The sequence below is a fragment of the Pituophis catenifer genome, unplaced genomic scaffold (genome assembly GCF_029215685.1).
Source record: "Pituophis catenifer annectens isolate HBS135680 unplaced genomic scaffold, rPitCat1.0.hap2 SCAF_8, whole genome shotgun sequence".
NCBI classification, from domain to species: Eukaryota; Metazoa; Chordata; class Lepidosauria; order Squamata; family Colubridae; genus Pituophis; species Pituophis catenifer.
This window is the reverse complement of record NW_027256888.1, coordinates 2,699,284-2,715,067: the sequence shown is the minus strand read 5'-3', so window position 1 is coordinate 2,715,067 and position 15,784 is coordinate 2,699,284. Positions and strand designations below refer to the sequence as shown.

General features: G+C 44.0%; 1 protein-coding gene across 1 annotated transcript; it reads left to right on the top strand.

Annotated features, from left to right (window-relative positions):
- Positions 1-487: 487 nt before the first annotated feature.
- MSANTD1 (Myb/SANT DNA binding domain containing 1) lies at positions 488-9,139 on the top strand. Its single transcript, XM_070948637.1, has 3 exons — positions 488-741; positions 5,623-5,907; positions 8,899-9,139. The coding sequence occupies exons 1-3, from the start codon at positions 488-490 to the stop codon at positions 9,137-9,139; spliced, it is 780 nt and encodes a 259-aa protein (XP_070804738.1).
- The last annotated feature ends 6,645 nt before the right edge of the window (positions 9,140-15,784 follow it).

Genomic DNA, 15,784 nt, shown 5'->3' with positions numbered 1-15,784 from the left:
CTCCCCAGAGAGAGACCCCTGACCCACACGGGCAGCTGCGGGCTCTGCCGTAAAGCTCGCAAAGCAAGGAATCGGCAGTCTCTCGAAGGGCCTTTTCCAGCTGCCTCCGGGCTGTGATGCTGCTCTGATGGTGGAGGGGAGGAAGAGATGCAGGGGGCCAGCCTGCCTGCCTCTGTGTGTGTGTGAGTGTGTTTGTGTGCACGGAAGGGTGAGCGTGCGGCTTAGTTAAGCCTAATGTGGTTAAAAGCTTTAATATTGATGGCCTGTCAACTTTGTCCCGATTCTTTGCCTTTCAGTTAAAAGGTTTTTGTTGTTGTAGCTTATGCAGTGGCTCCGTTGCTATGGAAACATGACATCGAAATGACGTCCCTCTGTTTAAAAGCTTTTAGCTAAATTCCTGCCTGTCAGATGGTAGGCCCCATCTTGTGCTACCAGCCGCAGCTTGTGTGCTGCCTGGTGCGAAGAGCCTCCTCGGCCGGCAGCTGCCATGGCTTCAGCTCCGGCTCCTGCTTGCCTGCTGTCGGTCCAGAGCGAGAAGCACCGACGAGCGCGTAACTGGACCGAAGCCGAGATGCGAGGCCTGATGCTGGTCTGGGAGGAATTCTTCGAGGAGCTCAAGCAGACCAAAAGGAACGCCAAAGTTTACGAGAAAATGGCCAACAAACTCTTCGAAATGACGGGCGAAATCCGGCACGGGGAAGAGATCAAGATTAAAATCACCAACATGACCTTCCAATACAGGTAAGTCGAGGATGCTCGGAGATGCCCGGGTACCTTGAGATCTTCTATGGATCCCTCTGCCCGAAAGAAGGATTTCGGTGCATCGCCTTTGCTACCCACAAAGGTCCCAGCAACCTGGGCACGGGCAGGAGCCGACGGTGCCAGGCAAGCCAGGGTGACCCAGAGTGATTCTGCGGGAGTAAGATCCGGCCAAGCCAAGTCAACCTTTCCCAGGGAACCTCTGTGCCAATCTTGGTCCTTCTTGCCTGTGAACCCAGCCAGATAGCCTCTCTAGAGAGTGATGCCCGGCATTGTCACCGTCCTGAGCAAATGAACCAGACCCAAGAAATGTCATTTATGCCAGGCCAAAGGGAGAAAAGAGGGAGGGGCACAGTTCCTATTGGGCCTGTCAAGAGGTGCTCATTAAATGCCCACCTGGTGACGTGAGAATCCTTTGCGGCTCCCATTTCTCAACGCGCGATGCTGCCAGGGTACCAAAGTTATTCACAAGTGCATCGAACTGGCATTCCTTGCTTGAGTGAGAAGATCATCTAGTTGTCCCTTGGTCAACCGAGGACAACTCCAAAGAGCCTGGGAAGCATTTTAAGACGTGAAGTCGAGGCCATGTTTGTCCCCAAAAGGTGCCTTTTTCAGGAGGCAACTTTAACATGTGAAGCATTTTTGTTTGTCTTTTGATCCGGGTTGCCTGCACTCCAAAGCAGGGCGTGGCATTAGGGGCCGCCATTTTGACTTTTTTGCCTCCTCCTCAATATGGTTTAATTCTCACCGCAGGGAAACTTTCCCCAGCAAGTTTCCGTGTAGGCAAGAGAGTGGAATTCTGACGTCCTTCGGGTCGGAAAACTGGAGGGTTCTCAGGAATGGTTGGGAAAAAGCCAAGGAGGCAGAAAGCGCTGAGAGTTGATCCCAGTCTTTGTGCTCCGAATTTTTTTTCCCTCAGAGTCAAAAAGAGAGGAGAGAGACGGAAAGGAGGGAGAAATGCTTTTAGTTAAGAGTTGTCAACTCGCCAGGGGCCAACTTTCCGCGGCCAACTCTCCGCAGGATAAGAGCTCCTACACTAATATCGAAGAAAATAATAGAATAGAATCATTAAAGAAAGGATGCCGAAGGAAGGACAAAATGAAACAGTTGGCAACAGTTAAAATAACTTTTTAAATGGTTTTAAATAATTGAATTGAATTGTCCCGTGGAGAGTTGGTCACGGTGAGGTGTCCCGCAGCGAGTTGGCTTTGGTGAGAGTTGGCCGCGGTGAATTGACTGTGGCAAATTGGAGATAACAGTAGCGGCCAAAATTGTGGAAACCTTTTGGGAAAAGCGTATTTTCTAAAACTAGCTAATAACACCACTTTTTTGGGGGGGAGTAGTCCCATAAAATGATATATCCATGGAAAGATGATTTCATCAAGAATGTAATACAATAACTTTTAGGAAGGATTTGCTATTTAGAATAGCAATATAAAGAAGCAAAGGGAAACAGGTAGAAAAAACGAGATATACTGTACAAAAATGATCACCCTAGAAAAATGAGATTTATAGAAATGATCCCCATGTCAGTTAATACTTCGTTGGGTAACCTTTAGCATGAATGACGGCCTTACAACGTCTTCCCATGGAGGGAACCAAGTCTTTGAGTTCTGCAGCTGTTCTCATGTGAAACCAAGATTGAATGATGGCTTCTATTAACTGGGTTTTATTGCTGGGTCGCTTCTGACTAACCAGTTTCTTTAGTCGGCTCCCTAGATTTTCCATTGGGTGAAGAAGGTCTGGGCTATTCCCAGGCCATTCCAGCAGTGGAAAAGGATTATCTTGAAACTCCACAAAAAAAAAGTGGTGTTATTAGCCATCAAACCTCCAAAATACACTTTTCCCAAAAGGTTTCCACAATTTTGGCCACTGCTGTAGCTGGACACGATCCGAGGATTCCTTCTAGAGGAGATCCTGCAGAAAGACTGAGCCCCTGGGGAGAACCTATCCCAAACTTGTGATCTGCAACAGATTCCTTGAGATCTCCAGAGAAGGCTTCTGGTTTCCAGGCTGGCAGGCTGGCACCAGAGATGCCATTGGTGCCAGTAGAAAGAGGTCCCTGAGCTACCACCCACATTTAAAAAGGAAACTCAAAGTCCTTCAGACACTTTGCCCAGAAATCCTTCCACCACGTGTGAAAGGCTCCCCTTGAGGAGCACCCGGAGGCTCCAGCTGGTCCAGAATGCAGCCGCGCAGGTGGTTATGGGAGCAATGTGGCGCTCCCATGTGACTCCCCTCCTGCGCGAGCTGCACTGGCTCCCGGTGGTCTTCCGGGTGCGCTTCAAGGTTTTGGTCATCACCTTTAGAGCGCTCCATGGCTTAGGACCGGGGTATTTACGAGACCGCCTTCTGCCACCAGTAGCCTCTCACCGACCAGTACGCTCCCACAGAGAGGGGGTCCTCAGGGTGCCATCGGCCAAACAGTGTCGAATGGCAGCCCCCAGGGGGAGAGCCTTCTCTGTGGGGGTACCTGCCATCTGGAATGAGCAAGTTGGCCATTGTGAATTGTCCATGATAAGTTGTCCATGGCAAGTTTTCCATGGCTAATTGGTCGTGGCGAGTTGGTCATGGCAAGTTGGCCATGGTGAGTTGGCCATGATAAGTTGGCCATGGTGAGTTGGCCATGGCAAGTTGGCCATGGCAAGTTGGCCGTAGTAAGTTGGCTATGCAAGTTGGCCGTGGTGAGTTGGCCGTGGTGAGTTGGCCATGGCAAATTGTCATAGACTCTAAGCTGGGATCCTTGCAGATGTCTTTGACGATCTTCTCTGGGGTAGGAGGACCTGTTGCAGGTATCATCACAGGATTTGACGAACACAATGCACCGGCTTCCAGGACCACTCAGAAATTATTGTTGGTTCAGAATGCAGGGTTCCGGGTTCTGATGACGCCTCCCATCAACCACACTTCATGCGTGTAGCTCACCCTACATCAGCTCTTGAATGGTTCCTGGGGGCAGCCTATAATGCTCATTGATGGCTTGGCACTTTGGTATCTCCAACAGAATAAAATAAATAAACTGGGAAGGAAGTTGTGAGGGATGTGGTCTCAGCTTCAGGCCTCCCTGACAACTTTCAGGTACTTTTAGCAGCTCTATAAATTCGATTAATAAATATAAATTATAAATATAAATATAAATATAAATATAAATATAAATATAAATATAAATATAAATATAAATCAATCAATCAATCAATCAATCAATCAATCAAACGCCAGTTTCTCCTAAGTTTTGCCTGTGATATCTGGAAGGAGTAGAATTGAGCAAACGTGTTTTTATTATTATTATTATTTTTATTTTTATTTTTAACTTCAGAAAATGCCTAGATGAGTACAGGTCATCCTCGACTTACGAGCCCAAAATGTCTGTCGCTAAGCGAGACAGTTGTTAAGCGAATTTTGACCACAACTGAGCCCAAAATTTCTGTCGCTAAGCGAGACAATTGTTAAGCAAATTTGGCAACCTTCCTTGCCACTGCTGTTAAGCGAATCACTGCCGTACTTAAATTTGTAACGTAGTCGTTAAGCGAATCCAGGTTCCTCCTTGACTTTGCTTGTCAGAAGGTCGCAAGAGGGGGTCACATGACCCCGGGACATTGCGATTGTCATAAATATGAGTCAGTTGTCAAGCGTCTGAATTTTGACTATGAGGAAGTTGCAACGGTCTTAAGTGTGAAAAACGGTTATAAGTTACGTTTTTTCATTGCCGTTGTAACTTTGAACAGTTACTAAATTGGACTGTTGTAAACTGGGCTGTATCTTTTAGCTGACGTCAGAGACAGGTTTGAAGGTGGAGGCATCTACGAATGAAAACGTTGATTTCTAGGAAGAAGGATTTCCATCGTGCCCTGGCTCTTAAGACTGCCAGTTAAAATAGACCAAAGTTTTATTTTATTTTTGTGCACTAAAATTCTGTCAGCTATTAGATGCTCTATATTATGGTGAATCTCTTTTATTTTTTATTTTTTCCCCCGCAGGCCATTAGTCTGCTAAACAACTAATTCCCACAACACTGTCAAATTATTATTAAGGCTGTATTACTATTATTCTTCTCATCCTTCCTATTACCTAGCCCCTTTTCTACTTATGACTATAACCCTGTTGCTTGTATCATCACGATTTATATTGTTTTATTTAGTTTCCTAGTATGATTTTGATTGCTTATTTAGTGACCTATGACCATCACTAAGTGTTGTATCTTATCTTATCTTATATACACCAAAGACCAACTCCTTGTGTGTCCATTTACACTTGGCCAATAAAGAATTCAATTCTATTCTGTTCTGTTCTGTTGTTGTTCTATTCTATTCTATTCTATTCTATTCTATTCTATTCTATTCTATTCTATTCTGTTCTGTTCTGTTCTGTTCTATTCTATTCTATTCTATTCTATTCTATTCTATTCTATTCTATTCTATTCTATTTTATTCTATTTATTCCTCCTCCTCTTTCTATTCTATTCTATTCTATTCTATTCTATTCTATTCTATTCTATTCTATTCTATTCTATTCTATTCTTTATTCCTCCTTCTCCTATCCTATCCTATCCTATCCTATCCTATCCTATCCTATCCTATCCTATCTCCTCTTCTTCTTCTTCTTCTTCTTCTTCTTCTTCTTCTTCTTCTTCTTCTTCTTCTTCTTCTTCTTCTTCTTCTTTTCTTCTTTTCTTCTATTCTACTCTACTCTACTCTACTCTACTCTACTCTACTCTACTCTACTGTTTTCTATTCTATTCTATTCTATTCTATTCTATTCTATTCTATTCTATTCTATTCTATTCTATTCTATTCTATTCTCTTATTCTATTCTTTCCACGTGTGATGCCCGTTTGCATACGTGACTGTGTTTTTATCATCGCAGGAAATTAAAGTGCATGACTGATAGCGAAACCTTGGCGCCCGATTGGCCTTATTTCAAAACCATTGATAGAATATTATCTAAAGTCCCGGAGCACAACGACGTGAAAATTCACGATAGCCAGCAACCGGGCCCTTCCACCTCCCAGACCGAAGCCTCACAATCGCCTTCCACCAAATCGGCGCCTCTTTATTTGCCATATAATCAGTTCCCGTACGAAGGCCGAGAAGAATTCTTCGAAGATGCCCATTCAGAGAGCTCCTCCAGCTTAATTTCGTATAAATTAAGGTAAAACCCCTCCCCCCTCCACATTTTGACTTTCAAAGCTTTTTTTTAAATCAAGTTTTATTGGGTTTTTTTGCCCCCCCCAAGACACACCCACATATTTTATGAAACAGAGTATTGACTATAATCATATCATATCATATGCAACTCATCCTATCCAAATATATTTTACTTAGTGACAATTTCTGCCAAATTCTGTTCTTTTTCCGTATTTTTTAATCAAATCTTAATCTTTCTAGTCTTATTTCTATAAACAGTATCCTCTTTCGCCATTTTTCTCCATTTTTAATCATATATATGTACTCTCTTTTAATATTTAATAATTCATTCTTTATCCTAATATATTTAAACATGTTCGGGGATGCCTTTCTTCCATTTCATCTTTATTGTTTTACAGCAATCTTTCTTCTCTTTTTCTTACTCTTCCTCTCTTAGTTTATCCTTCCTACCTTCTTCCCTCCTCTCCTACTCCTTCTCTACTTCCCCTTCCTTTCTTCCTCTCCTCCTTCCTTCCCCATCTAACCTTCTCTCCTACTCTTATTTCCCTTTCCTTTCTTCCTTTCCTCCTTTCTTCCCCGTCTAACCTTCTCTCCTACTCTTATTTCCCTTTCCTTTCTTCCTTTCCTCCTTTCTTCCCCCGTCTAACCTTCTCTCCTACTCTTATTTCCCTTTCCTTTCTTCCTCTCCTCCTTTCTTCCCCCATCTAACCTTCTCTCCTACTCTTATTTCCCTTTCCTTTCTTCCTCTCCTCCTTTCTTCCCCCATCTAACCTTCTCTCCTACTCTTATTTCCCTTTCCTTTCTTCCTCTCCTCCTTTCTTCCCCCATCTAACCTTCTCTCCTACTCTTATTTCCCTTTCCTTTCTTCCTCTCCTCCTTTCTTCCCCCATCTAACCTTCTCTCCTACTCTTATTTCCCTTTCCTTTCTTCCTCTCCTCCTTTCTTCCCCCATCTAACCTTCTCTCCTACTCTTATTTCCCTTTCCTTTCTTCCTCTCCTCCTTTCTTCCCCATCTAACCTTCTCTCCTCTTATTTCCCTTTCCTTTCTTCCTCTCCTCTTCCCTTTCTTCTATTCCTCTCTCTCCTTCTCCCTTCCTTCAATCTCCCTACTCCTTCTTCCATCTCTCTCTATTGCTGTATTCATTTTCAATTCAGTGTTTTTTTTTTTCTATAGTGTCCAGGCATCCCCGATTCTCTCCATTTATTGCATATATTCCTCAAGATTCACGTCAAGTTTTTAAATTCTTTACAGTGTATTTCAACTGATTCCATTTTTACCTTAAAATCTTTCAACTGAATTAACCTTCCTCTTATGTTCTTTAATTCCTAATTTCTTATTCCCACTTCAATCATTATTTTGCTCTTTTCCTAATATTTCAATTACTTTCACTTATTTTTACATATAAACCATTTTGTATCTGCAAAATGGTTTATATTTATTTTGTATCTGCTGGTCTATTTTACATTGAACAATATACTTTTTTTTAAAAAAATTCTTACATATATTTCATTTCATCTTGACTTACATCATTGACTTACATCATTTACTAAGATTTTAATTTTATTTTTTTAAATTCAATTTCCTTTGTTTTTTCAATCTTTGGCACACTTTTCTTTACCCTCAACAGGTGTTTCTCTCCAATCCTTAAATCCCCAGACAACAAAATATAAACCTTTCTATCTTTCACATTGTTTCTTTCAAAGCTTATGGGTTTGGCCGGTGTGATTGGGAAGTCACAAGGAAATTGCTGAGAGGTTTTAGAATTGCACACCAAAACGAGAAATCTATGTTGCGTTTGTACCAAGGGACCGTTCAGATTAGTGGTAGGTTGCTATCGGTTCGCCCCAGTTTGGACGAATCAGTAGCAGCGGCGGTGGTGGGAGGCTCCGCCCATCCACCCATCCGTCATCAAAAACACTCTACCGAACTGGTAGCGCCGGGATTTGAAATCCACTACCGGTTCAGACCAACCTTTGAATTAAGGTGAGACGAGGAAGGAAAATTGCAAGCAATGCCATCGATCAGAATAGAGCCAGAAGGGACCTCGGAGGTCTTCTAGTCCAGCTCCCTGCTGAAGCAGGAGACCCTCTACCATTTCAGTCAAGTGGCTGTCCAGTCTCTTCTTAAAAATCTCCAGTGATGGAGCACCCACAACTTCTGGTGGCAAGCTGTTCCATGGGTTAATTGTCCTCACTGTCAGGAAGTTTCTCCTTAATTCCAGGTTGCTTGCCTCCTTGATGAGTTTCCATCCATTGCTTCTTGTCCTGCCTTTTGGTGCTTTGGGAAATAAGTTGACCCCCTCTTCTTTGAGGCAGCCCCTCAAATACTGGAAGACTGCTATCGTGTCATCCCTAGTCCTTCTTTTCATATACACAATTCCTGCAACCATTCCTCATATGTTTCAGTCTCCAGGCCTTTAATCATCCTGCACTTTTTCCAAAGTTTCAAGATCTTTTTTGTAATGTGACCCAAACAGGATGAAGTATTCCAGGTGTGGCCTTACTAAGGGTTTATAAAGCGGTACTAATACTTTACATAATTTTGATTCAATGCCTTTGTTTATACAACCAAGGATTGTATTAGCTTTTTTAGCTGCTGCCGCGCACGGCTGGCTCATGTTTTAAGAGATCGCCCACCAGGACTCCAAAGTCCATCAAATCTGTTGCTTCTTTCTATAACTTTTCAAGCTTTTTTCGTTATTTTTATTCTTCTATGTTACTTCATAGTTAGTTTAGTTTAGTTTACTTTATTGTCATTGCACATGGTGCAACGAAATTAAATGCCTTCTTCCGTGTACATTGCAACTATAAAAATAAAGACAGAAACTTACATCCTTTGCATTCTATATAATTGCAATTGAAAACCGAATAACTTAACAACTTATTGTTATTAAACAGGATGGGATGGGATGGGATATTATTTTGAAATCGCGACATTGCAAAGACGATCGCGGTGCACGAAGGGGTTTTAACCCCAAAGTTTTTCCCGTTTCAGAACAGAAGAGCGACCGGTGAAGAAAAGAAAAATGCAAAGCTGCAGTTTTCAAAAGAAGAAGTTGAAGCTGATGGAAGCTATGCTGGAAGAGCAGAAAAAGCTGAGCCGAGCTATGGAGGAAACATGTCGGGAAGTCCGAAGGACTCTGGACCAACAGAACATTATCCAAGTCCAAAGTCTGCAGCTACAGGAAAGAATGATGAATTTACTGGAGAAGATGATCACCAAAGCCAATGTTTAAATTTCTGCCTGGGAGGGGGAAAAAGAAAAAAGAAAAAAAAAAAAGGAAGGAAACTTAACCTGTTTTGATAGAAATGGCTTATTTCATATCCCTAGGATAGCTTCTTCCTTCCAGGTAAATCGAAACGGGAAAGAAACAGCTTGACCTCCTTGTAGGCTAATTCTTAAGCAAATAAAATTTGGGCTTGATAATATGAGTTAATTTGGGGGGGAAACGGGAAGGGCGAAGCCACAGAGCCACGGTGGCGCAGTGGTTAGAGTGCAGTATTTGCAGGCTACTTCTGCCGACTGCCGGCTGCCTGCAGTTTGCCAGATCGAATCTCACCAGGCTCAAGGTTGACTCAGCCTTCCAGCCTTCCGAGGTGGGTAAAATGAGGACCCAGATTGTTGGGGGGCAAGAGGCTGACTCTGTAAACCGCTTAGAGAGTGGCGTAAAGCACTATAAGGCGGTATATAAGTCCAAGTGCTATTGCTTGTCCTTCCTTCCTTCCTTCCTTCCTTCCTTCCTTCCTTCCTTCCTTCCTTCCTTCCTTCCTTCCTTCCTTCCTTCCAGTGGTTAAAATGCAGTATTGCAGGCTGACTCTGCCCACAGCCAGGAGTTCGATCCTGATGGGCTCAAGGTTGACTCAGCCTTCTGTCCTTCCGAGGTCGGTAAAATGAGGGCCCAGATTGTTGTGGGGGCAAGAGGCAGACTCTGTAAAACTGCTTAGAAAAGGTGGTAAAAGCACTGTAAAGCAGTATATAAGTCTAAGTGCCATTGCTATGAAGGAAGCAATTTCGTGTTTCAGCTACGTCAAAGCAAAACATGGTTCCTAAGCCATATGGTGTGATTGCACCGAGGGTTTACTTTGTTCCAACCTTATTGGGGGCCAGTGAAGAGAGACTGATGGAAGAGCAAATGCAAAGGCCAGGGGTGAAATGCTACCGGTTCGCTCCGGTTCGGGCAAACTGGTAATGATAAAAACTACTGGTTTCTCTGAACCAATATTTCCGACAATCAGGTTTAGCTTTGCTAGAAAGCAGGAAATCCTGCTTTCTAGAGAAGTTAAATCGCACGGCACAGCTGATCCTTCCCCCTCGCTGTTCTACTTATCTTCCGAAGCCTCCTTTTGGTGTGTACTGTGTATGCGTGTGCGCAACATGCATTTGGCACGCACTGCGCATATGCGTGCAAAGTGCGCTTGGCAGCAAACCAGTAGCAAACCGGTTCGGATTTCAAACCACTGGCAAAGGCTCTCCGTGCCAGTTCCTGATGACCTCCGTGCCAGTTCCTTTGACTGCTCATCAGTGGTGTTCCTGGAGGAGGTCACAAGAAACCCAAAAGACAGGGATGCAGGTGGGACTTTCATGTTGGGGACCCATCGCTCAACGTAGGCCCACGGGGAGGGCCCTGAGGCTGTCACCCAACGATTGACACCAGGACTGTCCTTGCTGTCTGCAGATAGCTGGCACGAGGGCCAGGAGGCATTGGTGGTTCGCGTTGAACCAGGAGGGTCAACTAGGGCCATCGGCTGTTTTCTAGGCCTGCCTTTTGGCAAGCAAGAGGAGTGGTGCGGTGGCCTGGAGATGGAGCTCTCGCCTCACAATCAGGAGGCTGTGAGTTCGATCCTAGAGGTAGAGGCAGATATTTCTCTCTCTGAGCACAATGAGAATATATCTGCCGAACAAAACTCCGTATTGGTGACAGGAAAGGCATCCGGCCAGTAAACACTCAGCTCCATTGTTGATCTGACTCTGCCCCGCATGGGATTATGGGGTTGTTAAAAGATGATCATGATGATTTTGGCAGGTGGGACCTTTCACCTAATATTGTTGAATTCACGTTGAGAAGTTTTGCGGAATGGGGGGGGGCTCCAGGATGTTCTGCCAGGGGGACAGGGTGGGTTCTACTTACCTTTACTACTGGTTTGCAATGGGATCGTGCGAGAGGGTTTTGCTCGCACGTGCGCCTTGCTTCTGCACATGCGCAGATCGCTGATGACAACATCCTGGGTGGTGGGCGGAGCCTCCTGCCAGTTTTACTACCGGTTCTTGCGAACCGGTCTGAACCAGGGGCAACGCATCACTTCAGGGGGACCTTGAACGGCATGAGATAGAGAAAAGAAAAGCCCAGAATCCGCTTAATCCATTCAGCCTTCTCTTGTCTGTTTTTCTGTTTTGACAGTTCACTGAAATTTAAATCCAACCCTGATCTCCATGAATCTCCTTTCATGAAAATCCACATTTGGTTTCCTGCTCGAGAAAAAGCGCCGATCTTAGCGGTGCCGAAGAGGGGGGGAAAAAAAAACTAAGGCAAATGAAGGAAAGAAATCTCCGGAAGTTTACAGGACCCAAAGATGGACTCAACTGCTGCGATTCAAGCCTTCGGTCCACGGAGACCACGGAGAAGAGAGGGGAGCAATGCAACTTCAAGGACGAGGCTCTAAGGAGGCTGCACTGAACAGGGGGCAGGAAAACAAGAGCTGGGAAGACAGACACGGGGACGGTCCCTGCAGAAGAATCAGGAGGTCCCTAGAAATTCCCCCACCAACCCAAAAAAGATCCGGGAACGAATAGCTGAATCTCTACCATTAAGCCTCCTCATCCCCTTCCTTACTCTCTCATCTGAAGCTCCAGGATCTCTCAAGGATAATTCAATACACTGAATGATCACCTACGATGGAAAGAAAGAAAAAATAATAATAACAGGAAAATTCTAAAAGGATTCTTGTACTTGCAGATACTGTAGTCTGTGGGGGAGGAAAAATACGTGAGAAGGATTATATGCCACAAATTTATTTATTATGTTCCTTTCTACAAAACATAATTATTTCCCCTACAGCGTACTTGCTAAAATAGGATTAGTTTTAAAAGACATTTAAAGAGCGACAAGGAAATGTTATTTATATTTTAAATATAACGCGAAGGCCCAGTGATCCTATTCCAAAGTTATACGTTTTCTTTCTACGTCCTTATTCCAATTTCAGGAAAAACAAAACAAAACAAAACATAAAGAATATTCTGGATCATATCAGAATCAGCGACCACCGTGAGTGAAAGGGATATGAAATCTTCAGCTTTTACGCTGAATGCTAAAAAAATCCTAGAGTTTGATTTTATAGTCGAATTCGGGCAAAGAAAAAGGGCTTTGGATTGAATTTGGAATGCTGGCACCAAATTGATGTGATTGCGGAAATAGCAAAAGAAACTCGATTGTTGAGGATGGAATATGGTGACATACCCTATTACTCTGTCTGCTCGGGGCTGGGAGAGTTTGAGTTGAAAACCAAGCTCGTGATGGAAGAAGGAGGAGGAGAAGAAGACAAGATGGTTTCTATAGACAGGGCATAGTTAAGTAAACATAGCGAAGAGAAGCTAAGTAGAAACCCTTCGGGTAAGAGAATGGGGGTCATGAGATGGATGGATTGGATGGATGGATGGATGGATTGGATGGATGGGATGGGATTGGATGGATGGATGGGATGGATGGATGGGTGGATTGGATGATGGATGGATGGGATGGGACGGGACGGGATGGATGGATGGATGGATGGATGGATTGGATGGATAGGCGGATGGGATGGATGGATGGGTAGGTGGATTGGATGATGGATGGATGGATGCATGGATGGATGGCATGCATGGATGGATGGATGGGATGCATGGATGGATGGATGGGTGGGATGGATGGGATGGGATGAGATGGATGGGTGGGATGGATGGATGGGTGGATTGGATGATGGATGGATGGGATGGGATGGGATGGATGGATGAATGGGTTGCATGGATGGATGGACGGACGGACAGACGGACAGCAGATGGATGGATGGATGGATGAAAAGATGAATGGATTGATCGATTGATCGATAGGTGGATGGATGGATGGATGGATGGGATATTCGTCTCAGAATGCACAGAAAAGGAAGCTGTGTTTGTGTTTCAACTTGGAGAGAGAGACAAAGAAGTCCAGCTTTAGCTGGACTTTAAGGAGCAGGAGCTAACCCAGCCAGAAGGACCATCAAGCTGAAGAGACATGTTGGTCTGTGGCCATAAGAGTCTTCAAGGTGAGGCAGGCTAAAGCTGTTACTGGATGCCAGGAGGAGGATGAGTTTGGAAAAGTCCTCTTTTGTATATCTTTTGGTCCTCATCCGGTTGACTAAAAATTACCTCATAATGAATGTAGCTGTTGAACATCTGTTATTAGCACAAACTGACCTTGACTGTTAAAGATATAGATATACAGTAGTAGTGGAATAGGATTCTCTTGAAACTCCCAAAAAAAAAGTGGTGTTATTAGCCATCAAACCTCCAAAATACACTTTTCCCAAAAAGTTTCCACAATTTTGGCCACTACTGTATATATATATATTAGGGGATTTTATATTACGTCAGCTTTTCCAGAGGATGAATGTTCGCCCAGTAGAATCGTAAAATGCAGGTCACGTGTATAGAAAGCAAGCACAAGAAATCAGCTTGATCAACAGGCAGGCGGTTCTCGACTTACGACCACCATTTCCGTGGCTCGGTGAAATGTTTGTTTAGTGAGCCTTGCCCCGTTTTTACGACCTTTCTTGCCACAGCGGTTAAAGCGGATCATTAAGCAGGTGTTAAGTTAGGAACACGGACGTTAAGCGAAATCCGGCTTAACCCCCACCCCCACCCCAGGGACCCTGTGACTGTCATAAATATGGGTCAGTTGCCGAGCCTCCGTGTTTTGGTCACGTGATCGTGGGGAGGCTTGCAACGGTCGTGTGGAAAAATGGTCATAAGCCATGTTTCTCAGTGTCGTTGTAATTGGTCACTAAACGAACTGTTGTAAGCCTAGAACTACGGTTAGAATTCCTTGTGCCGCATAACAGGGTGAGCTCCCGTGACTTGTCCCAGCTTCTGCCAACCTAGCAGTTCGAAAGCAGGTAAAAAATGCAAGTAGAAAAATAGGGACCCCCTTTGGTGGGAAGGAAACAGCGTTCTGTGCATTGTTTGGCGTTGAGTCATGCCGTCCACATGACCACGGAGACGTCTTCGGACAGTGCTGGCTCTTCGGCTTTGAAACGGAGGTGAGCACCGCCCCCTAGAGTCAGGAACGACTAGCACATATGTGCGAGGGGAACCTTTACCTTTTATACAAGGGCTCTTGACTTCAGAAGATGGAGCAGGCAAGAGGGTGTGAGGGCAACAGGAGCTGTGATGGAAGGGAGATTGAACATTTCTCCTGGTCTCTTCTGCCACTCGTTAAATAGGGTCATGATGGAAAGGATGAGAATGTGGGATTTTAATGCCGCCTTTCTCGGCGGGCTTCGATTTTCTCTAGGTACGGCTTCGTTCTGCAGAAAGCCTCGTGCCCTAGGCGATGGCAAAGAGTTTGATTGTCGTTTGATGGCGCAAACTTCAATCGATCAGCATGCAGGTACTCTGAGCTGTGTTGTAACTTTTTGTGTGAAAGGTAGAAAAGCGACAGCAGCAACAGAGAGAGAAAGAGAGAGAGAAAGAGAAAGAGAGAGAAAGAAAGAGAGAGAGAGAGAGAGAAAAAGAAAAAGAGAGAGAGGAGAGAGAAAGAGAGAGAAAGAAAAGAGAGAAAGAGAGAGAAGAGAGAGAGAAAGAAAGAGAGAAAGAGAGAGAGAAAGAGAGAGAAAGAGAGAGAAAGAGAAAGAAAGAGAGAAAGAGAGAGAAAGAGAGAAAGAAAGAAAGAGAAAGAGAGAGAGAAAGAGAAAGAGAAAGAGAGAAAGAAAGAGAAAGAGAGAAAGAGAAAGAGAATGAAAGAAAAAGAGAGAGAAAGAGAGAGAAAGAAAGAGAGAAAGAAAGAGAAAGAGAAAGAAAGAAAAAGAGAGAGAGAAAGAGAGAAAGAAAGAAAAGAGAGAGAAAGAGAGAGAGAAAGAGAAAGAGAGAAAGAAAGAAAAAGAGAGAAAGAGAGAGAGGAAAAAAAAGAGAGAGAAAGAGAGAAAGAAAGAAAAGAGAGAGGAAGAGAGAGAGAAAGAGAAAGAGAGAAAGAAAGAAAAAGAGAGGAAAAAAAAGAGAGAGAAAGAGAGAGAGAGAGAAAGAAAGAGAGAAAAAGAAAGAAAGAGAGAAAGAAAGAAAGAGAGAAAGAGAGAGAAAGAAAAAGAAAAAGAAAAAGAAAAAGAAAGAAAGAGAAAAAGAGAAAGAGCCATGACCTACCTATTATATCCTCTGGATGGCCAGGGAAAGAATGTCTGAATGGAGCCACTCTGGACAGTGACCGAATGAATCATAGACACAACAGAGTCTGATGTTTCTGGAGAGAAAGATAGTCTGAGATTTGAAGACAGAGCTGAGAAATAAGGAAGGTGAGCAAGTAGCCAGGGAACTCAAATTCCTTCCCCAGTGCTGATTCGTGTGCAAAGAATGAGGAAATCCAGTGATTAGGGGAGACGTTGGCTCTGGTGGATTCTCACGGAAACCTCGGCTGCCAAAAACGCCGAAGCAATTCTAGGCTGAATTAACAGAGGGAGAGTATCAGGATCACGTGAAGTGTTAATACCACTTTATAAGGCCTTGGTAAGGTCGCACTTAGAATATTGCATCCAGTTTTGGTCACCATGATGTAAAAAAGATGTGGAAACTCTGGAAAGAGTGCAGAGAAGAGCAACAAAGAGGATTAGGGGGCTGGAGGCTAAAACATACGATGAACGGTTGCAGGAACTGGGTATGT